Here is a 24,367-nt window from a genome sequence, read left to right as displayed (position 1 = left end):
TAATTCCTTAATAAAAAAAAATGTTGAAATAAAAGGAAAAGATTTGAAAGTGGGGACTCAGTCGAACACCAGTGTTCATAGCAGCATTATTCACAATAGTTGAAATTGGAAACAACCCCAGTGTGTATGGAGAGATGACTGGATATACAATATGTGGTATATGCCTACAATGAAATATTTAGCCTTTAAAATGAAGGAAATTCTGAGATGTGCTACCACATGGATGAACCTTGAGGATGTTATACCCAACATAACATAAATACTGTATAATTCCACCTTCATGGGGTACTTTGCTTTGAATAGGTAAATTCATAAGGACAGAAAATATAATAGAAGCTGAGGGAGGGAGAAAGGGGGAGTTGTTGAATTGGCAGTTTCTGTTTGGGATAATGGAAAAGTTCTGGAAATGGATAGCATTGAGGTTACACAACTTTATGAATGAATGTATTTAATGGTACTGAATTTGTACACCACGAAATGGTTAAAATGGTAAATTTTACATTATGTATATTTAACCACAATTAAAAAACCCATAAAATACCATTAAATAATTTCAAGTAAGTGATTGTTAGGCATGCTAGTGAAAGTTGAATGGCATTTCCTAGTTTATGTTTTGCAAGATGAAAGGGAAAGTTTAGTTTTTCTAAAGATATTTTTCTGACTGTCTAAGAATGATAAGATCATTAAGAAACCTGTAGGTTATGAATAGCTCTTCTGGTAATCTTTAGTTTTATAAAGGACATAAGGTCAATACAGGTTGAGCCACGGTTTGAGGTCACTTTTGTGGCAAGGCTTCTAGCTAGTTGATTTTTAAATTTTTGTCTACTCTTTTCTTAAAATTTATTTACACACATACTTTATCTTATAATATTTATCATTCATTTGTTTAATTTTATTTTACCTTTTTTAGTTCCCATGGTGCATGTGTTGAGCTGGTGAGAAGGTAGTATATAGCTATATGTCATTATTATTTATTTATTTATTTTTAAAATCTTTCCTTTTGAAAGTATTATATATGTCCCCCCTTTTTTATTGTCCCCTTCTAGCTCACCACAATTCTTATTTAGATATGATTTGTTAATAGGCTATTATTTAGATGCAATTCTTAGATAAGCATTTTGTTTTAATTTTAGGCATTTATCATATCACAGGGTAAGTCTGAAAAAGCCTACAATAAGTTTCTTTTTGGAATTTTATTGAACTTTTTGATTCCAAATGTATACCTCTTTTTTTGTTGTTCAAAACAAAATGAATAATGGTGGTTTTGTCTAAGCATTTTTATATTATTCATTAAAGGAAGAGTCCACATCTCTTTCCGTAGAAGGTGCTGTGGAGACTGTGGAAATGACAACAAAGAGCCTCAAATCTCGTGGAGAAAGTGCTTTGGAGACTGGAAATGACAACAGAGGATTTAGAAGATCACTAAAGTCATTTAGGTGTTTTGATATTCCTTTCATTTTCCAGCATTGTGATTACTTAATTTTTAAAATGTTTTAATTGATTTCAGGGACAGGAAGGGAGAGGGAGAGAGATAGAAATATCCTTGATGAGAGAGAATCATCAGTTGGCTGCCTCCTGCACACTCCCTCCTGGGAATAAAACCAGAAACCTGGGCATGTGCCCTGGTCAGGAATTGAACCATGACCTCTTGGTTCATGGATTGATGCTCAACCACTGAGCCACACCTGCTGGGCCAGCATTGTGATTTTTTTTTCATATTCTTAGATCAACTGAATATGAAAATGGAACTTGAATTGCTTTAATTGAATTTTTTTATTGTTTAAAGCAGCGGTTCTCAACCTGTGGGTCGTGAGCCCTTTAGGGGTCGAATGACCCTTTCACAGGGGTCGCCTAATACCATGGGAAAACACATATATAATTACATATTGTTTTTGGGATTAATCACTATGCTTTAATTATATTTAATTTGTAACAGTGAAAGTGGGGGTCAACATAACATGAGGAACTATATTAAAGGGTCGCGGCATTAGGAAGGTTGAGTTTAACACTGGTTTAAAGTATTACATATGTCTCCTTCTCCCCTCATCGACCCCTCCTTGATCACTCCCACCCCCCTAATTACAAGGAGGCATGATTTAAAAAATCAATATCTGTTTCTTCTTCTCGGGATTGGGATTATTTACTGAATTCAGACCACCACCAGAAGGTTGAGTCTCACCTTTTGAACAGATCTTTATGTCTGAATCTTTTGGAAAGTTTCTCAGATGAAGGATGAAGACTTGTCACAGAATCTTAGTCTGGATTCTTCTACACTTCTCTCACATACCTGCAATCTTTTTCCTACTTCACTGGGTCTCTGAGGAGCCTAAATGGAATACTCTGATGGGAGAAGGAATTCATTCACTTGTTGACGCCCCTTGTTCAGTTGGCAAGGTAAATACTGTGTGTAGAGTGAAAACTTCCAGGAGTGCTCAGGTGACTCAGACGTTGGCCTTAAGAACCCAGAGCATTGTTTGCAAAACCTAGAATTGTTTGAAGATACTGGCTATGTAAGGGCTTGTGAGTCATCTTTGTCCTAAGATCAGTAGGAAGTCAGGAAACATGGTAAACACTGGGGGTGACCCGAAGAGCATTTCATGTTGACAGGCTGACTGCCTGCACTGTGGTGGAAGGTCTATAACAATACCTGCTATGCTGTAACAATACCTACATTCTAGTAGTGCTTACAGTTCAGAGAACTGCAGTTTAGCTACATAAATTGTCAACCAGGCCAGGGAACCATGACCCCCATTAGTGATGAGAAAACCTGTCAGTGTGTTTCCAAGACCCTGACGCTTGGTTCGCTGTGGGCTCTCTGCTGCACTTGTGCTGTTGCCTTCGGTGTCTGTCAGGTTCCTGGTGGATCTACGTTTAAATGGTGCTAACACTGCACTCTCACAGCCTGGCCAGCACTCTGTTTAACACTGAATTCTAAAGGTCACACACTTGGGTATTGTGACCGTTGATAATAAATAAAATTGAATGGAATAAAAATACCAACATCTGAGTTAATATTACAGAACGTTTTCTAATTTTTGTGATCTTCCTTGAGATAAAGAAGTTGTATTCTGAGACATGGCACTTTTAATTTTTTTTTTTATTTCTCTTAGGACAAATCATTACTATCGTGAAAACTGTTTTATAATGAAATGATTTCCAACCCTAATCATGGGCTCTGGTATTTTTTACATATTTTATTTAGTTTTAAAACTTCACAGTGAATTAACTGGTATTTCCCCATTTTCTGGAAGAAAATATTGAGGCTCTAGAGATGGTTTGTTCAAGATCAACAGCCAATAGGTAATGGAAGAGAACCGAGATCACAGTGTTTTTACAGTAGTTTCACCTGCACAACATCTGTCTAGCAAAAGTAGTTGAGGTTGCACTTACAATACTGGGCACAGGAAAGTCCAGAAATAGAATAAAGGGGCTCTGGATTTGATTATCTTTTTTCTCATAAGTGTTTTTAAATGGGAAAGTTCTATTGATGATTGCTAACTGTTGGGGGTAAATATTGGAATACCTTCCTAGTTATTTGTATTTTATATGTTCTTGTTGTTGTAGGGACTTAAAAATGGAGTTTTACTTAGATCATTACTGCAAAGATTACACAATGCTTTTCAGAACAACTGAAGAAGTATGCACACTTGATCAAGGTAAGCAACTGTGTCATTAAAGGTTTTGTGAACAGTATGGTGACATTTGCTTGTATTTCGATTATGTTTGGACTCTATGTTATAAACTCGCTTCTAAACAACATCAAGTACAGGCCAGCTGATGGGGTGTCAGGTCCTGTCACTTGTCTTGTACTCTCGTTCTTGAGGTCCCTTCCTTCCTCTCAGCCTCTCTCTCGCATTCTGTGTGTGTGTGCGTGTCTCTGTCTGTGCCACTGACCTGTTGTTCTGTCTGGAAGCTGAGTCCACACCCTTTTCCTTACCACTTTAGCAAGTCTTGGTTTTGGTATGTTCTCCACTTTGTTCTGAGAGTGTTTTGATCTGAGAAAAGATACGGCATATCGTGCTACTTTATTGTAACTTCTAGACATAAGCTGTCAAGTGCCTTGAGTGGGATAGATTTCCACCTTGACATTCCTGATACAACGATTCTAGTGTGAAGCCATCAAGGTTAGCAGCAAGAGTACTAAGCCCCATTGACTTCGGGGCCTCCTGATCCCATGTGTGCTCTGTGACCTGTCAACCTCTAGTATCGCCAGGTCCCTAAGCATTCTCTACGGGCAGACCGAAGGATCTTTTGAAAATGTCAATATGATCATGTCTCTTCTGAAAACTGCCAGTGGTCTCCTATGGCCTTTAGAAATGAGTCCCAAATACTTAGCGTGTCCGTCCAGGCCGACCATGATCCGACCTTAGCTCCTATTGCAGTCTTGTCTCTCCCTCACCCCTTTTCTGTGGTCACACTTTGAGATCCTCATTGGCATCACACTCTGCCAGCCCAGCTTAGAGCTGTGCCATGCCCTGTATCCCGACGTCTCCCTCTGGAGTCGGTGGAAGGCTGGTGTACTTTCCGGCATCTCCCATCTTTCCCCTGTCTTGCTCTCTGCTCCCATTGTTTTTTGTTTTTGTTTTCGTGTTTGGTGTTGTTGTTGTTTTGCAATACCATGAAATGCTACAACCTTGTCCACCCTCAGGAGTTTTAAGGATCTCATTCAGTGTGGAAGCTGAGAATTATAAGCAGCAGAATAGTGATGCAGCTAACAGTAGGGACTTGTCTTTCTCACAAAAGAACAAGTCCACAGGTAGGTGGATCCAATATTGAATTCAGCTGCTCAGTGATGTCAGGGTAAGCTCCCAGCATCAACGAGAGGAAAAAAATCCTCTCCTCGCTGTTGTGCTTTATATCAGGGAGGAACATAGTGTCTCAGAAATCAACTATGAGACTCTTGCGTGAACCCTTGGGCAGAACGGGCCAAATTGCAAGGGACATGGGGCAGTTTAGTGTCAAAGTGCTCCCGAAGGAGGTGCCTCAGCCCAGGAGGAGGTGGTGAGGGGAAGGGCAGTGGGGACGTGTCAGATGGAGAGCTTCCTGTTTCTACTGTGATCACTGAGGGCCCCGTACATTTCTTCTGTGTGGACTTGTGGAGGACAGGTGTCCCGAGATTCAGCGATGACTGTTTCACAACAGTTGCCTAGTGTTTTGAAGTACACTGTCTCATAGGGTCCATATTATCCACATAGAACTGGTTAAACATATATGTTTTCATTGATCTCAGAGAGAGGAAGGGAAGGGGAACAGAGAGAGCAGGGGGGTGGAGGTGGGGGCGGTGAGGAGGCTGGGGAAGGGGAGAGAGAAACATCAATGATGAGAGAGCATCATCCGTCTCATAGCCCCTAGCGCGCAACCCCAGTATGGGCCCTGACTGGGAATGAAACGGGGATCTCTTGGTTCCGGGGTCCACGATCAAGCACTGAGCCACGCCAGTCGGGCAGCCACATATCAATTTAAAATGAAACTTTTTTTAATTCAAATTTAGTAAAACTTAAAATTCACTGAGACATTTAGGTTTCTCCTGTTGGATACCTGAGGAGTGTTGGCTTGGTGTATTGACCAGCTAGCTGGTTTTCCTTGAAAGCAAATATGAAATGAAAGAAAGGAAATGTGTCTCCCCTCAGAGCAAGAGTACTGCTCACATGAGAACGATGAGCTTTGGATGAGTGGGCCACAGCACTGAATGGATCCCTCTTGCACAGCGTGCCTCCTTTTGAAATACTCACCAGTGGCATTCCTTTGTCCTTTTCTGCTTAGAATTTTCTGACATGGTGGTTTTCATTTTAATTATAGATTGTTCCCGTGGTGGTGGTGTCAGTGAACTATGGCCCCTCGGGTAGAACCAGGGCTGTGTACCTTGTTTCCATACCGTCCTGTTCCAGTGGAACCATTTCCTCTCCCTAAGCTGAGTTTGACTGGTGAGTTAAATTCTGGGCTCATGGAGGAAGGGAAATGATTCAGGAAGTGTTTAGTGGAGGGAGTTGTTTTGAGTTACTCCTGTTGCAACCAAAGCAATGCTCTTGCTATCCCTAGTGATTTTAAGTATGGTTGAGAGCTAGTCTACTGGTTGTTTCTGGCCAAATAGCAAATGCATCTAAACAGCGAGGGAAGTAGAATGCCCCCCATTAAGTAATTTTTCCTTTCCTGAGACCATTTCAAGATACAAATTGGCACTTGGGAAAGTTTAGAAAGATATGATTGAGTCTGGCCAGTGCTGCACGGTGGTCGAGCGTCCGCCTGTGAAGCAGGCAGGAGTGCACAGTTGGTTTGATTCCGGGTCAGGGCACAGGCCCGGTTGCAGCCTGGATCACCGATAGGGGTCGTGAAGGAGGAAACCGATCCATGCTTCTCTCTCATGGTTTACGTTCCTGTCTCGCCCTTTCTCCCTCCCTGAAATCAATCAAAGTGTATTTTTTAAAAATATATACTGAGTCTAGCCCCGGCTGATGGGGCTCATTGGATGGGCATCTCCCCTTGCACTGAAAGGTTTCCGGATCAGTTCCCAGGGAGGGCATGTGGCAGGGTTTTGCGGTCAGTTCCATGTCGGGGTGGGCACGAGGCGGCTGGTGCACCTCTCATCTGTGTTCTCTGCCTCTCCCTTTCTCTCTCTACTGTCTATGTCTATATATTGGAGGTATGATCCTTGTGTCAACCAGAACCTATACATGAAGCAAAATGAGAAGAAACTGTCACTTCTGGTAGTTTCACTGCTGACAGTTCACCAGTGTGAACATTCTGGTGTATATATTTCCAGATTTTATTTCCCCATTTTATCAGTGTATACGTAGTTATCAGAGGAAATTAAATGTTTCAAAACTTATTTTAAAACTGTATTATACAGTGAGCACCTTCCATGTCAGCATATATGTGTACGTGTGTGTGTGTACGTGTGTGTGTGTGTGTGTGTGTGTGTGTATGGAATTATGTATATGTACGTGAGAAGACATGGTCTACACGTGTTTTTAATAAACAACCTTATTTATTCAAAAGGAGTATTTAACTTAATGGGAAATAGTCTACATAAATAGGTAGGTACTTTTAGAAATTATCCTTATTTACTATTATAAATGTACAGTTGGGATGTATTCCTCTGAATTATTTAAGATAATCGCCTAGAACTCTTCTGACAGCATGAGGGAAGGCTTCCAGCGCAGCCAGTAGCTGGCTCCATAATGGCTTCAGGTACTGCCTCGAGCCAGGCCTGGCCAGGGCAGGGCCTCTCGTTGGACCAGGCTCTGGCCCCTGAGCAGGCCCTTCCTCTGCCTCCGGAGAGCTCTGGAGCTCTGGGCGTGGACCTGGAGCAGGAGAAAGAGACACATTGACTCACACTCCTGGCTTTCCTGTGACTTAGTGCAGACAGGAAAGATGCCACCGCCTTTAAGGGAACTCCAGCCCATGAGCCTGCCCTCCCCCGATGATCTGCCCAGATGATCATTCCGCCTCACCTTGTTGAGTTGCCTCGGTGGGCTCAAGGTGCTGCAGCGCCAACCATAGATTTTGGGTGTGGCCCACCAGGTTTGGGCAGGGGAATTGACGGGCACCAAGGCCTGCTCTACCTTGAAGCAGGCGGAAGGAAGGGGCTGCCCCAAACCCTGGACGTGGTCCAGCCAGGTCCCCACCATCGCAGCAAAGGCCCTGGGGAGAGGCAGGTGGGCAGCAGATTCTGAGTCCTGCTCTTTCCTTCCAGTCTGCCCTCCCATGGTACACTTGTTTAGATCTGAGCTTCTGTGCAGGTCTCCCATGACCACCCATGGGAGAGCACCATGGTAACCCCGGCCCTTGTGTGGCTGTCATGGTTGTAGCAGTTGTGGGATCCAGCAGGTTTAACACGGAGTCTGTGTGAGACTCTTCTTCCCACTGGCAGCTCACCTAAAGGTCCAGTGCACTGCCCACCCCCACCCTCCAGGCCCTGGGCATCTGGACTGAGGACTGAGACAGGCTTGTGAGCACCCTGCTCACCACAGGCCTGTTCTGAGCCTGGCCACTGTGGTCAGGGGAGATGGATATGGAGAGGGGCAGGCAGAGCGGGGTGGGTCTGTGGGGGGGAGGGGACTGTGAGGGACCAATCAGCACAGCGTCCCCTCTGGGTCTACAAGGCCCGGGACCCCACCCACTGTCGTCTTTGACTCCTATCCTCCTGGAATAGAAGACTCCAGAGCCCAGGCCTTTCTTGGGAATCAGATGATGTATAAGATTAGGGTTCTGCCAGGCACTCTCCATCCCCCACCCACCACAGTCCCCACGATGCTGACTCTGAGGGCCCTCCTTCTGGACCCGGAGACCACTCACTTTATGACTTGGTCCTGTGATGTGTCAGCCCGGTCATTCTAAACAGGTGTGCATCCAGATGGAAAAATCACTCTGATGGCATCAGCCCTGGTGGATGGTGGACACGAGCTGCAAATGATGGTGAGCGTGACTGCTGGACCCAATGCCCAGAACTGAGGCCCAGGGATTGTGTCTGCTTCATTCCTTGAGTCAGGCTAAGTGTCTCCAAAAGTGCGTGCACATTGTCGAGTAAAGAAACTCCAACCAGGAGCATGCCATACATCTGAGTGGGCCTGGGCCCCTGCTCTCCCCAGAAATCCCCAGTGTGGTTACACCAAGGACCAGGACCGGCTAGGTGAAATCTCACACTGCTTAACAGGTTGCTTTGCATGTGCTTTTCCAACCTCTGATGCCACAGGCCGCTGATGGGTGTGTCAGAGTTCTTTCCGTGGGACAGAGTGAAAGAATTGCCAACAACAACTGCCGCACATCCAGCTACCCTGTCTGCAGAGCCAGGGAGAAGGTGAGACCTGCCATGGCTTGTCCCCACAGCAGTGCTATGAGGTTCCCCCCCCCCCCAGCAACCCACTTTTCAGAGGAGCATCCTGAGACTCGGGAAGATGTGGTGACATTTTCATGCCTCACAGCTAGCAGTGGGCAGAGTCACGAGTGTATGCTCACCGAGATAGAAGCTCGTCCAGGAACCGTTGGGCTCTGCAGAAGGCCAGCGTGGAGACGTGGGGGTGATTCCCCCTGGGAAAGCTGGTACCGTGGCCATGGCAAGATGAGGGACAGGACACAGTTCACACGACATTTCTCTCTCTGATATTGCTACAAATATGTGAGGAGCTTGTCTTTACCGTCCCATGTAGCTGGACGGGGGCGGGGGGTCCTCATTTCTTTGTCTTGGGGCAGTGGGACACTAGGGAGAGTCCTGGGAGGGTATCTGTGGAGTCCCCAGATTGGAGTGTGGGTTCTGGGCACTGCCAGGTTGTGTTGGGGTTTTGGGTGTAGAGACCCTCGAGGCCAGCTCTCACCTCAGACAGGCACTGGTCTGTGTCGTCAGCCTGATGCACCTGCACCCTGACCCCGTAGGTGGTGTAGTCGGGTCCATGGGCCAGCACCTCAATGATGTCCTCCTTGGAGCTCTGCAAAGACAGAGTGGGTACTGAGCCAGGAGGCATCAGGAACCTTCCACCCAATCTGTGGTCCTGTGTCATGGCAGACCTAGCCTATGAGGACAGTGAGGATGTTTCTGGCAGCCCTGCTGAGCTTGCAACAATTGATTTGTGTCAAGGTGTAGCCACAGTGAAAGCCTGAATGACTGAGGAAAACTCTGTCCTTGTTGGGATGATATGGAGTTGGGTCAGGCCACAGCTCCTGAGCTGGCCGCACTGCAATGGTTTGTCGTCCTCTGTGAGGTGATAGGTTGCAGAGAAAAGTATTCAAGGCCTTTATCCCTTCCTACACCCCTAACCCCCACCCCCGCTTCCCCCTCCCCTTTTTTTTCAATACACAGCACTATCAAGTGGGATGATGTGTATAGCTTGGAGAAGGTCTGCAAGGACAGTCGGGCTGGGGCTGGTCCACAGGATACTTTGGGCAGGGATTTCATCAGTTGAAAGGAGCATGAGGCAAAGAGAGCAACAGATGCTTTCTCTCTGATCCCAAGAAGCACAGGAAGAAAGACTGCTTTTCTCCCCTACCAGGGAGCTGGTCGGGAGGATTGAAGGTGCAGATCACTTTGGGAGTGGGCCTGTGAGAACTTGAGGCCCCAGATTTGAGTCTGACTTCTGGTCCCACCCCAGTCACCTCAGAGTCCTAGGTGTGGGCCAGCTCTCACCTCAGTTTGGCACTGGATGGTTTTCCTGTCCTGACGCACTTGTCCTTTGTACCCGTTGAGGGCATAAGTGAACCTGTCAGCCAGCTCCTCGACGTGCCCTTGTTGGAGCTCTGCAAAGACAGAGCCCGCTACCGGGCCAGGAGGCATGAGGGGCCCGGGCATTACCAGTGGGGAAGATGCCCACCACCCATTCTGCTCCCCAGATCAGGCAGAGAGGGGCATCTGCAAAGACCTCCAGGCAGGGAGTGAAGTTGATGACCCCTTGAGCACCCCTGCGATTTAATAAGTGGGTAGCAGAGCTCTGACCCCAGCACTCGGCTTCCCTTCCTGTGAGCCATGACCTGGGCAGTGAACATGACACACCCTCCAACACCCTCCAGGCTTCTGACACTTACCAACCTGCTCCTTAGCCCAGGTTGAGCATCCCTCATCCCCCGCTTTCTTCACCTCACCATCCCGGACACACACACACACACACACACACACACACACACACCTGGGATGAGGGGTAAGAGGTGTGGGCTCCCCAGGTATGACCCCCAGTTGGCGCACAAGTGTGAGCTGAAAGGGCCTGCCCTTGGTTACCTGTGTGTGCCTCGTGCCAGAGGGCGAGGGGTATCAGTGGTGGCGCTTGCGCCTGTTTCCCCAGCAACAGAAACATCTCTTGCCCTGGACTTTCTTCTTCGCAGAGTGTCGGAAGAACGGGAAGCAACAGAGAGACATCCTGGTCTCCTGACCTTCTCCACTCAAGTGAGCTGGAAAGGAAGTTGTCTCTAGAAGAGGCATGGGTAAACTTTTTGACTTGAGGGCCACAATGGGTTCTTGGCAGGCTGTAAGATAAGCATGGATAGAGTGTTTGTGTGAACTAATGTAAATTCAAAGTAAACATCATTAAATAATAGGGTGCGGTCTTTTTTTTTTTTTTTTTTAGTTTTATTATTTCGAAAGGGCCAAATCCAGCCCGCGGGCCATAGTTTTCCCATGGCTGTCCCAGGTGCTGGGACTTGGAGTGTCCCATGGGGTAGTGGCTGTTGTGGTCGGGAAGGGCTCATTCCAAGGGTGAACTTGGGCTTGTCAGGTATTTAAAACGCTTGGAGGATTGGGGTTCCCCTGGGCCTTGCTCTGTGGGGGCAGCCAAGGAGTCACTTTCCCAAAGGGTGGGACTTGGCCAGCCCCTGGTTCCTGGGAGAAACCAGGAGAGTGGAGAGGCTCCATCAAGTCGCCACCTGGGACCAAGAGCCCCAGTGAGAGACCAGTAGCCCCCGTGTGGGCTCCTTCCCTGTGCGGGGCTGGTCCCCTGTCATTGTGGGGCAGGTTGCATGTGCTCCCTGGACCTGGAGGAGTGTTGGCTGCTGAGCTGACAGGAGGCAGCTGGGGACAGAGTTCCCGCCAGACCCCAGCAGGGCCCCCTGTCTATTAAGCCAGGAAGTGAGGGGTCCTGCTTCTCTGGGGCTTGTGTCTCAAGCCAGGGGACAAGACGGATCTGTAGTCCCCAGAAAGTTAACTACCTGGTCAAATAGGGTGTATGTGTGGGGGGGTGTGAGCAGGGGAGGTTGGAGAATCGAGCTGAGGGAAGGGAATGGGCATGGGCAGAGCTTATTCCAGGCCTAGGAATATGTGTCTAGGAGGGTAGTCACCACGTGAGCCCATATACAACTTGGTGTTTATTTAGCAGTGGCTTCAGTGCAAGGATTATGATTAAATTGTGGTTGGTTGGTTGGGTGGGTGGTTGGGTGGGTGGGTGGGAGGTTGGTTGGTTTGGTCTCAGAAGAAATAAGAGGTAGAGACAATTGTCAGTCTTTACTTAGAGCCCAGCAGTGGCCTGACTGGGTCTTGGCTGGTAGGGCCTGTCCTTCTCAGGATGAATTTGGAAGTATTCTGAGAGAGATGGCAGCACTTCTCCCACCTGTGAGCTGAGGCTGGTTTCCTTGCTGCCTAGCAGCTGGCTGTCCGAGGGGCTTAGTGGTAGGAATGATTCACACACAGCTCCCTTCCTCACTGGGGAGAATAGGTGACATGTGGCTCTCAGTCCTTGCACTAAACTAATGTCAGGTTGGGGCAGACCCTACATGGAAGTATTTCAGCTTCACAAACCATTTGAGTGAGTTAAATAACAATTCTTATGTTTTTTTAATTTTTAAGGCAGAAAATACAGCCACATTTTAATTTGATGTTTACAGGAGTTGATTTTTACACCCCCAAAATTGGCTTCACCTGAAGTTTTCCATACCTGGGAAGTTACTTGTTGAATTTTAATAAAAGTGACATATGGTGCTCAACACATCTGTATTTTCTGAGCCTTTTCACACCAATACAAAGAATATGCAATTGATGTTTTAAAAAGATAATGCTAAATTTACTAATTTGGGTTATAGTACAGTTACTAAGAAATGTTTAATAGTATCTACCAAAATGTTATAGGATAAGGTTTATAGAGGTTGTATATTTTTAAAATGAGTAGTATTATAAAACTGTGTTTACATTTTTGTGAAGTTTTGTACCACAAAGTTTAAAACAAGGAAAAGTTTATTATTGCTGAGATATTTAGGAACATTGTAGAAATCAGAACCTACAATTATTTTTTGAAGCCTTTGAAGAAACCTTATTTAAGAGGTCTAATTTTACCCTCATCCTATAGATGCAGCTAGGAGACCCCGAAAGGGTAAGTGAAATCCCCAAGACCACAAGCTATTAATAGCAGAGATCAAATGAGAACCCAGGGCAAGTGCTCATTCTATTTTTCCTGTCAGCCTCTGTAGACCCAGTTGAGGTTAGAACCATAGAGCTGTGACTTAGGAGATCTGAATTCTTTAAAAATCTTTTCTGTATACATATGTTTCTCTTAGGCGTCTTGATAGTATTATTTAATTACTAGAGTCCCAGTGCATGAATTGGTGCACATTGAAAGGAAATTAATTAGAAGAAATATTGTAAGATCACTATTTGCCCTTTCTCAATAATAGAAGTGTATACCAAATTCACGATCAACAATGACAGATGGAAACACATGCAACTGGCGCCAGATAGATAGATAGATAGATAGATAGATAGATATAGATGTAGATATAGATATAGATATAGATATAGATATAGATATAGATATAGATATAGTTATAGATATAGATATATAGATATTTGCTTACTTAGACCTGCTTTCTGATTAGGTAAACTTTTTCCAGCTTGGTGAAGTGCCCCAATTTCTTTTTCAGGATATTGACAGCAAAACAGCATAAATACCAAAATGAAAGCAGATTATTATTGTGCATCATGCAGAGATAACAAAGGGAGAAATATTTAACTATAACCCCGTTTGACTATATTCCCTGCAGTGAGAAAACCTGAAGTCATGTTCAGGCTCTACCATTTCTTGCTTCTTTTCAGTTGGGTCAATTTTTAAAACATTCTAAATCTTCATTTTCTGGCTAATGAAATGAAAACAGGATTCTACCGAGTCTCCTCTCTACCTATTCCGGGACTTCAGTGAGGATCAAATGAGATGAGGCACATGAAAACACTTCAAAGACATTTGGTTAAAGTGTAAAATGTTTGCACCTGGCTATAAAGCAAGTGGGTGAAGAAACTCCAAGGAGGCTAGTCGCTAGGGAGAGGAAGCCTGGCATTACTATGTGACATCATTACCTGGTGCCCACAGCCACCATTTCTGTGCTGGGCTGGCCTGTGGGCTTTGTGCCATGGGTTCGTGGCCGGGCCTGTGTCCCACTTGGGAAAAGCGGAGTGTTGCTTGTGGACTCTGGGTGCGCAGTGCCCTGCCTCTGTAAAGGGCCAGTTCAGGTCACAGCAGCTCCAGTATTGAACGTCTGCCCCTGGTGGTCAGTGCTCTTCATAGCGAGTGGTCAGGTGGTGGAATCCTTAGCACATTAGCCTTTTATATATATGGATTTGCAATAAGAACGGCAAAAACCGTTTTTAAAAAAGTTACTGTGGCTCATGTCTGAAGTTTATCAAATCTGAAACTTTACTGTAGATATCAGCCTTCCAATGAGGAATTCTTCAAATACAGCCTGAGCTGTGGACCCTGAGGCATCCTACCTAGGAGCCTCTCTTCAGGGTTGCTGACCCGCCCCATCCCCTACCGTGCCTCCAACCCCTGCCCATTATTTTTTCCAAGCAGACCCAGCATCTCCAAAGCCCAGTGTTCTCATTCAGGAGCTGTTGGAGTGCAAGAATGCATTTTAAAGGATATTTCACAACGCAAAGCACTTTTTAAGCTTCTCAAAGATAAGTGGATGGTCACTGAACATGGATGCAAAATGCATTTTACACCAAAAAAAGTTACTTAAATGTGTTTTAGAAGATTTTTTTCATTATCAAAATAATATAGGATCATTAGAATTTTAAAAAGAATAGTATAAAGTAAAGGAAATCACTTCTTTCCACTATCCAAGGTTAACCACTGTCAACATTTCAAAGTATTTCCTTTTGTCTTTCGTACATTTATATATCTAGATACCTTTTTGAGGTGATACTATTAATTCATTTATATTAATATATGTTGTATTGACTTCAGAGAGGAAAGGAGAGGGAGAGAGAGAGGTAGTAGTAATATGAATGATGAGAACGAATCATTCATCACCTGCATCCTACATGCCCCCTACTAAGGATGGAGCCCCACGTACTCTGACAGGGACTCCATGTATGACCTCCTGGTTCATAGATCAAGGCTCAACCAGTGAGCACGCCACCAGGGCAAGATGATACTATTTGTTATGTGTGTATCCTGATTTGTTTTCTCTTAGTTATGGTGTTTTCATTCCACTGCATCTATAACCACTTTTTCCCCGTTTATGAAGGCACTGTTTATTTTTCCCAGCTTTATTGAGAAATAATCAATATACACCACTGTATAAGTTGAAGGCAGACAAAAGGATGGTTTGATTTGCCTACATTGTGAAATGACTACCACAGTGAGTTCAGCTAACATGTACTGAAGATGTGACAAACCAAAATTGAAATCTCTAATGTAATTTGGGTTATTTTTTCTTCAAAGTCAAATCTACAATTGTTACTATTGCAAAAAAGAGCTTGTACTTGGAACTAAAGTGCAGGGTGTGGTGGGTCTGCAGGCTGGGGCTCTACTGCCCTGGCCCCTTGCACTTGAGCCCTGTGCCTATTCACATGCAGATCCTTTCTCCTTCCAGACTTCACATGAGGCTGGTGATGGATGTGCTGCCCCTGCTGGATGGGTTCCACAGTCTGTCTTCCCACCACGGAGTGTCAGAGGTGAGAGGCCCCTGTGTAAGGCTGTGGAGCATATGAAGTTCAGAGTCACTTGTGTCTCAGCAGCTCTGGGGGTGACCTCAGCATCAGCATGCGCAGAGCCTATGCTGGCCTCCAGGGTGTGCTCTGTGCGGGTCCAGCTCACCCACAGCTCCTCTCTCCCTGGATTTCAGCCACCTTCCTGGTCCTTCTGCTAGAAGCTCTGGTTCTCTCAGAACCTTACACTCCTCTCCACCCATGAGCTGTGTGGCAGCTTCATATAACAGGATGGTTATCAGGGAAAACTGGCAAGAGAAAAAGAAGAAAAATAATCAGGAGTCGCCACAATGCTTTGGAGTCCAGGGCCTGGCCAGGAGAGAAGGGGGAAGGGTCCAGGGCAGCCGCCACTCTGGCTCCAACAGGCCCCTGGTCCAGTCCTCTCTGAGTCATTCCCGTCCTGCGCACAGAGCAGTGCTAAGACTCACTGTCTTCAAGACAAATCAGCTCACCACCGTGCTGGTCACTGGTCAAGTTCTCAGTTCGCTCCCCACTCAGCCCACTGCTGCTCTCTCTGGAGTCTGCAGATAGTATTCTCTCTGAGACCACGGTTGTCATCATTGGGTGGACAGCTGGCCATTGGTCTGCTCCATCTCGGTGGCTCCAGAATGATGTGTTTTCTTCTTTGGAGAAGAAGAAAAAAGAGCAAGAGTATGGGTCTGGACAGAAAGTAGCCTTTCTGTAGAAATGCATGGACAGTGAGTTTTTTACTCTTAGTACTTTGAAGTGCTATGTGGATTGGCATGAGGTACTTTTGTTTTATTATTCTTTCTGGATGTTCTCCCTGAAGGTGACTGAGTTGGCTGGCTGCACAGGTAAAGGAACAAGAGGGTGAGTGTGCTGCCCTGGGTGCCAAGTAGCAAGGAGTTTGTGCTGTTCTGCATTTCTGAGCCTCTCTCACCATGTGAATCAGCTCTGGCCAGAGGCAAGGACAGCCATGAGTGGCTGCTCCAAGTCCATCCTGACTCCACTCGTCTGTCCCACCTCCACACGATTGAGCTGTGCTCATTGCCAGCTAAATCCACAAGCCAGGGGAGCCCTGGAGCCCTCAGTCACTGTGGGAGAGGATGAGCATTGGTGGCTCCCTGGCCCACATCATGGACCAAAAAGAGCAAGATTTTATGGGGTACAGACACTGAAAAGGCCTTCATGACAGCCCTACATTATTACCCTAATGATACAGGTTTGGATGGACAATTACAAACTCCCTACTTGACCATAGAGTAAAGTATGAAACCTTAATGAGTGACACTCCGTCTCTCATCTTCATTTCACCCCTTAAAATAGGGATGTGTTGATTTCATCCACCAGCATTACTTCTTCCATCTTGCATTCAAGTTGACAGGAAAATTGGAGCCATCTATGGAAGGAGAGAGCATATGAAGACAGGGTATTATTTTTACCTTAATTTTGAGCACCACTCTGTTGAGTACAAAGAAAAAAATTATTTATCTTTCCAGACCTTTAACAGAGCATAGGTATCTTTTCTACAGTTGAGATCTGCAGATGATTAAAAGGCACGTGCTTCCAACGACAATGCTGCCTTCCTTCATCCTTGTCCTTGGGAAGTGTCACCCTGGGCCCTGTACCCTGGTCCCAACCTTGACACCGAGAAGTGAATCTGCTCTGTCGACAGGACCCTGGCCCAGTGTTCCTGGAATGGCACAAAAGGCCCATCCTTGTCACTTGGTGGATGTGGTTTAATGAAGCAGAGGGTCACTGTGGGAGGATTGCACTACCTGCGTTGTGTTTTGTGAGATGGTTAAAAGGTTTGAAGCTCCTTTAAAAACCAGGTGGCACAGTGAAGGAGCTGTTCCCCCCAGTGATCGCATTAGAGGTGGCTGAGACACAGCAGCTGTATTAAAAGCTGTGGAAGCTTCATGATGGGATGAGAACTTAGCTGTGTAGGTGACTGGTCTGGATGGTGGCCCTCAATCCCACTGACCACCAGTTCCTGTGGGCAATTCCTTATACTCAGCCCTGACCCCAATGGGACCTGCTGGACCAGATTCTCTGGGGCAAGACAACCAAATCTGGTTGTCGCCCCTTTTATTTTTTAACCTTTTAAAATTACAATTGTAGATTCCCATTATTTATAAGAGATAAGACAGAGGTGGCCCATGTAATCTGACCCGGTTTCCCTCAATAATATCTTATTAAAATCTCACAACCAGGATATTGACAGTGACCCAACCAGCCATGTAGAGCCCATAGAAAACAGCTCTACCCGATTCTCCCACACCCAGGACAGTGCCTTCTATTTTTATTTTTTTTTTGGTATATTGTTATCACAGTAATATATACACAATGAAATTTACCATTTTAAGTATTTTTCAGGGCACAGTCCAGTGGTGGTAAGTGGTCCTTAACACAACTTAACAATCATATTGTTGTGCTGCCCTTACCACCATCGGCTCCATCACTGTTCTCATCTTCTCCAACTGAAGCTCTGTCCCCACTAAACAGCAACTCTGCATCCACTCCCCCATTACTGGTGCCCTCCATCTTACCTCTATGACTCTGATGGCTCTAGGGACCTCATGTGAGTGGGATGACACACTATTTGTCCTTTTGTGACTGGCTTATTTCATTGAGCATCATGTCTTCAGGGTCCATCCAGGTTGTAGCATGTGCCACAATGGCCTATTTTTCTAAATTGAATATATTGGGGTGAGATTGGTAATGAAATCATGTAGCTTTCAGGTATACATTTCGGTAATACATCATCTGTATGTTGAATTATGTGTCTCACCGCCCTCCCCCCGACCCAAGTCAGGTCTCCTTCAATCACAATTTATCCTTCCTAAACCCTCTTCTACACACACCCCTCTCTCTCTGATAATCACCAAACTGTTGTCTGTGTCTATAGGTCTTTTCTTTGCTTAATCCCTTCACTTTTCCCCTAGTCCCCCAACCTCCTCCCCTCTGACAGTATTCAGTCAGTTTTCTGTATCTATGAGCCTTTTTCTATTTTGATTGTAGTTTATTTTGTTCATTAGATTCCACATATAAGTGAAACTATAAGGAACCTGTATTTCTCTGACTGGCTTACTTCACTTCACTTAGCATAATACTCACCGGTTCCATCCATGCTGTTGCAAAAGGTAAAATTTCCTTCATTTTCTATTGTGTGTGTGTAGGTGAGTAGTATTCCATTGTGTTAATGTACCATAGCGTTTTCTCCATTTATCTGCTGCTGGGCACTTGGGCTGCTATGAAATCTTCGCTATTGTCAATAATGCTGCCGTGAACATAGCATTGCATATATCCTTTCCGATCTGTGTTTCAGGTTTCTGCAGAGATATTCTCAGAAATGGAAATGTTAGGTCATAAAGCAGTTCTATTTTTAATTTTTGAAGGAACTTCATACTGCTTTCCACAGTGGTTGCACCAATCTGCATTCCCACCAAGAATACACGAGAGTTCTCTTTTCTCCACATATTCACCAGCACTTGATGTTTATTGATTTATTGGTGATAGCCATTCTGACAGAGGTGAGGTGATACCTCGCTATGATTTTAATTTCCATTTCTGTAATGATTAGTGATGCTCAGCATCTTTTTATTTGTAATAATCATCTACAGATCTTCGCTGGAGAAGGGTCTGTTTAGGTTATTTGCTCATTTTTAAATTGGATTGTTTTATTTTGTGATGATGCTGAGTTTTTTAAGTTCTTCATAAATTTTGGATATTAAACCCTTATCAGATGTATCATTGGCAAATATGTTCTCCCATTCAGTGGGTTGATGGTTTCCTTTGCTGTGCAACAACTTTTTAGATTGATGTAGTCCCATTTGTTTAGTTTTTCTTATGCTTCTGGTGCCCAAATAGATATATCAGAATAAAAAATATTTCTATGAAAACTTATTGCCTTTATTTTCTTCTAGAATTTTTACGGTTTCAAATCTCACTTTCAAGTCTTAATCCATTCTGCATTTTTTCTTCAATATGGTGTAAGAAGGTAGTCAGCATTCATTTATTTTTCTACTTATGTGTCCAATTTTCCCAATTGCATTTATTGAGTGGACTATCTTTACCACATTGTATAGTCTTGTGTCCTTTGTCAAATAGTAATTGACCATAAGTGTATGGGTTTATTTCTGGACTTTTTATTCTGTTCCGATGATCTTTATGTGCGTTTTATGCCAGTACCATACTATATTTATTACTATGGCCTCGTAGTATAGTTTGTTATCAGGTAGCATGATTCCTCCCACTTTGTTCTTCTTTCTCAAGATTACTCTGGCTATTGGTTTGGTTTTATTTTGTGTGTGTGTTTTTTGTTTTTTTTTTTGTTTTGTTTTTTTTTTGTGTGTGTGTGTGTGTTGGGTTTTTTGTTGTTGTTGTTGTTGTTGTTGTTGTTTTTGTACTTCCATATAGATTTTTGTGATATTTGTTGTAGCTCTCTGGAATACGTCACTGGACATTTGAATGTTGTTAATTCTTCCTATCTTTGAACACCATATATGCTTTTATTAATTTGTATCTTCTTCAACTTCTTCCTGTCTTCCTTCCTTTCTTTCACTTTCTTCTTTCTTTTTTTCTTTCTTTCTTCTTCATAATCTTTATTATGTTCAGGGGAATTCCCTCTATTCACATTTCGCTGAGAGTTGTTATAATGAATAGGTGTTGTGTTTTGATGCTCTTTCTGCATCTATTGTTATAACCATGTGATTTTTATTTATTTTGTTTACGATGTATCATGTTTTTTATGTGTAGATACTGTACAAAGCTTGCATCCCTGGAATAAATCCCACTTCATTATGGTGTGTAATCTTTTTAATGTATTACTGGATCCAGTTTGCCAATATTTTGTTGAGGATTTTAGCATCTATATTCATCAGGGATATTGGCCTATAATTTTTTTCTTTGTAAAGTCTTATTCTGGTTTGGGATTAGGAGAATGCTGAACTCATAAAATGAGCTTGGGAGTCTTCCCTTGTCTTGAGTGTTTTGGATGAGTTTGAGGAGAACAGGTGCTAGTTCTTCTCTGACTGTTTGATGAAATGCACTGTGAAACCATCCAGTCCAGCACCTGCATTTGTTTTTTGCTGCTTTGTTTATTTCTGCTCTGATCTTTATTATTTTCTTTATTCTTCTCACTTTATGGTGTCTTTGTTTTTCTTTTGCACTAGTTCCTCTAAGTGTCAAGTTAGATGATGTATTTCAGATTTTTCTTGTTTCTTGAGGTAGACCTGTAATGTTAGGAATTTCCCTCTTAGGACTGCTTATGCTGTGCTCCATAGAGTGAGGATTGTTGTGCTCTCATTTCCATGTGTTTCAAGGTATTATTTCATTATTTCCTTGATCTCATTGTTATCTATTCATTGTTTAGTAACATGTCAATTAGCCTCCAAGACTTTCTGTGTTTTACAGGTTTTTCTTTTTCTTTTTCTGTTTTCTTTTTAATCCTATAATTACTAATTTTTATTGTGGTAAAATAAATATAACATTTAGAGTTTTAACCACATTTAAGTATACATCAAGTATATTGACATGCAATGCTCACCACCATGTATCCCCAAATTTTTATGTATTTATTTATTTATTTTTGCTTGTCATGGTTTTTATTTCTCTGTTAATAAATTTATTGGGGCAGGGTGGTTTTAGGTGTGTAAAATTCAGTAATAGATCACTTGTACATCAGTTTTGTCTAATTGACTTCTAGTTTTATACAGTTATGACCAGAAAAGATTCTTGATATGATTTCAATCTTCTTAAATTTACTGAGACTGTTTTTGTGCCCTAACATGTGGTCTATCCAGATAATGTTGCACGTCCACTTAAAATGAATGTATATTCTACTGCTTCAGGGTGAAATGCTCTGAAGATACCAATTAAATCCATTTGATCTATTGTGTTATTTCTGTCCACTCTTTTTTTTTTTTAATTTAAAGACTAGGTGTGAGGCCGCCCTGCACAAGGGTGAGAAGGTGCCCAAGTCTCCCCCCCACCTCTCCCTCCCCCCCCAGCCCCCGCCCGTCTCCCTCCCCCCCCAGCCCCCGCCCATCTCCCTCCACCCCCACCCGCAGGGGCCCCAGCCCAGGGGAGCCAGGGGAGCCTAGGGGAGCCAGGAGAGCATGTCCCACGCTAGGGGGAAGGGAATGCTTCACTGATTTGAGTGTCACCCTTGCGCAGGGGCCAGCCTAATCTCATCTGTATCATTCCAGCTTTAGGGTATGTGCTCCTGCTGCTGCTGCAGAGTCCAGCACCAGGCCACTCTTTGCTTCTTGATTTTCTGTGTGGAAGATCCAGCCATTGATTCCAATGGGATGTTAACATCCCCTACTGCGTCTGTATTATTGTTGAACTCTCCATTTATGTACATCAGGATTTGATTTACACATTTACTTGCTCTTATGTTGAGGAAATACATGTTTGCAAGGGTTATATCCTCTTGTTGGATTGCTCTCTTTATCATTCTGTGGTGTCCATTCTTATTGCTCAATACAGCCTTTGTTTTAAAGTCTGTTTTGTCAGCTATATAGGTTTACCTCCCCGGCTTATTTTTCATTTGTTTTTGCATGAAATACCTTTTGCCATCCCCTTGCTTTTTGTCTGTATATCTTTCATTCTGAGATAGATCTCTTGTTGACTGCATATATATGGTTATTAATTTCTTATCAATTCAGCTACCATGTCTTTTAACTGCAGCAGTCAAGCCACTTACATTTAAAGTGATTATTCGTAGATATGTTTTATTCTTTTAACTCTGTTTCCCTTTTATTCCTTCTTGATAGTTCTTATACTAATGGTTTGGTGGTAAAACACTTGTTTTGCTGTTTCTTGTCTAGGACGCTCTTTATTTCTCCATCAATTTTAAATGACAGCCTTGCTGGGTAAAGTAGTCTTGGTTGAAGGTCCTAGCTTGTCATTATTTTGAATAGTTTGTGCCAATCCCTACTGGCCTGGTATGTTTCTGTAGAGAAATAAGCTGACAATCTTATGGGAGCTCCCTTGGAGGTAACTGACCGTCTTTCTTTGGTTGCTTTTAAGATGTCCTGTCTTTAATCTTTGTCATTTTCATGATGATGTTTCCTGGTGTCAAGCCTTTTTGGGTTCATCTTGTTTGGGACTCTCTGCTTCCTGGACTTGTGTGTCTCTTCCTTCACCAGGTGAGGGAACTGTTCGGTCATTGTTTCTTTTAATATGGTGTAGTCCCTTAATCTTTCTTTTCTCCTTGTACGCCTATAATGTGGACGTTGTTAATGTTTCATGTTGTCCCAAAAGTCCCCTAAACAGTCCTCATTTTTAAAAGTTCTTTTTTCTTTTTGCTGTTTTGTCTCCTGTGACTTTGTCTTCCAAATCACTCATTTGATTCTCTCCTTAATCAAATTACTTATTTTCTCTAGTGTATTCTTCATTTCAAAGATTTTACTCTTTATTTCTGACTGGATCTTTTATATGGCTTAAATATACTTTTTCATGCCTACTATCAGTTTTCAAGTTCCTACTGATTTCATCCATTTTTCACCTAACTTCAATTAACATCCTTACAACCATTTTATGTATATATATATGCGGTATCTGGAATATTTCTTGCCTCACTTTGTTTAGCATTTTTTCTGGATGTGTCCCCTGTTCTTAAATTTGGGGCATGTTTCTTTGCATTTTGGCTGCCTCTGTGTGTTTCTTTCTTTGTATTAAAATCCAGGTCTTGATAGTGTGGCTTCGTGTAGTAGGAGTCCTGTGGAACCCAGTGGCGATTTCTTCTTGATCATCTGAGTTGAGTGCTCCAGGGATGTCCCGTGTGTGTTATGTGAACCTTCCTGTGGCAGTTGGTTCTTGATGGCTGTTGGCCCATGCATGTACTAAGTCGATGCTCAGGCTAGTTGGCTGCGACCACAGTGTACCCTGCCTATAGTATAGTGTATAAGCTGCTGACAGGTGTTGACCACGTGGAGTGCAATTCATCTCAGCGGGGTCTGGTGCCTGCCTAGATCTCTCTTTGGATCTGCCACTTCTGAGGCTAATTGTATCCTTCTCTGATGTGCTCTGAAGCTGGCCACTGGGCTTGTTGGTCCTGAGGCTTCCTGGGAGCGACTCTGTTGCTGAACAATGTCAGATGCTTGATGTGACTGGCCCAGGGCAATCTATTTGCATCTACAAAGCAATTCACAATTTGTGACAGGCACTCCTGAGGCCCAGTAAGCTCAGGAAGGCCCTGGCAGGGCACCAAAGCTGGCTTTTACTAGCACTGATCCCGGGGACAGGTCAGCAAAAGTCCCAGAGCACACCATGTTCTGCCTCCCTGTCTGCTTCCATGTGCCGAGTGCCTGTTATTCTCCGCTAATGAAAGCGTCTCTGGAAGCACTCAAGTTGCATGAGGTAGGTTCTCAGGGAGTCCCCAGGTAGAGGTGAGTGGTGTTCACCAGATGGATGCAGGTTCAAGCTCAGTGTCAGTGTTGGGTCTGAGGCCACTCAGCAAATGTCCCAGGGTATACCACGTCCAGCTGCCACCCGCTGGGTCCTCACACATCTTTGAGCAGTGTACAGAAGACACAGACCTGGCATTGTTTGTAGGAGGAGAATGAAAAATCAAAAGAGGCTGCTTCCCAGGATTGAAGATGTCTGGAATCTGTAGTCTGAGATCAGCCGTGTGAGCTTAAGGGCTTTGCAGAGGGTCTGTGGATTTTCAAAGGCCAGAGAGCTGCTTTCTGTTGTAGATGATCCATGGATCCCCTGGGATGCCACAGGGGAGCGAGAGCATGGTGGGATCATGCAGGTGTAATCCAGTCATCATGTAGTGAAAAGTTGAGTCCCCTTATGGGTGGCTGATTTCAGCAGATTCATCCCTCCATTTCTGTCCTAAGAGAACTGAAGCTCTCTCCAGACTTCTGACCACATGCATGCTCACTGGCTTCCCAGGCAGCACTGTCCCTGCCTTCTTTCCTCCAGGCTGGGTGAGCCAGGCTGGCTGGAGTGTAGGGAAGGGAGGATAGAGGTCCATTTGGTGGGTTGAAATGCTGTGAGAAC

The 24,367-nt window shown here is 44.1% G+C and overlaps 1 protein-coding gene across 1 annotated transcript; it reads left to right on the top strand.

Annotated features, from left to right (window-relative positions):
* Window positions 1-3,564: 3,564 nt before the first annotated feature.
* Window positions 3,565-16,824, top strand: LOC308526448 (uncharacterized protein). Its single transcript, XM_081101554.1, has 6 exons — window positions 3,565-3,656; window positions 5,800-5,924; window positions 8,342-8,415; window positions 8,693-8,797; window positions 15,277-15,358; window positions 16,182-16,824. The coding sequence occupies exons 2-6, from the start codon at window positions 5,831-5,833 to the stop codon at window positions 16,187-16,189; spliced, it is 363 nt and encodes a 120-aa protein (XP_080957680.1). The 5' UTR covers window positions 3,565-3,656; window positions 5,800-5,830; the 3' UTR covers window positions 16,190-16,824.
* The last annotated feature ends 7,543 nt before the right edge of the window (window positions 16,825-24,367 follow it).

The sequence above is a fragment of the Myotis nattereri genome, assembly GCF_964212035.1.
Source record: "Myotis nattereri genome assembly, chromosome: 10".
NCBI lineage: Eukaryota > Metazoa > Chordata > Mammalia > Chiroptera > Vespertilionidae > Myotis > Myotis nattereri.
Note: the sequence above shows the minus strand (reverse complement) of the source record. Positions and strands in the feature narration are given on the sequence as shown.

Bases quoted from the DNA above. Each gene is read 5' to 3' on its own strand.
- LOC308526448 (XM_081101554.1), top strand. From the start codon at position 5,831: ATGGCCCCTCGGGTAGAACCAGGGCTGTGTACCTTGTTTCCATACCGT. The intron at 5,925-8,341 runs GTGAGTTAAATT...CATTCTAAACAG, and splicing joins CCCTAAGCTGAGTTTGACTG to GTGTGCATCCAGATGGAAAA. The intron at 8,798-15,276 runs GTGAGACCTGCC...TTCTCCTTCCAG, and splicing joins TCTGCAGAGCCAGGGAGAAG to ACTTCACATGAGGCTGGTGA.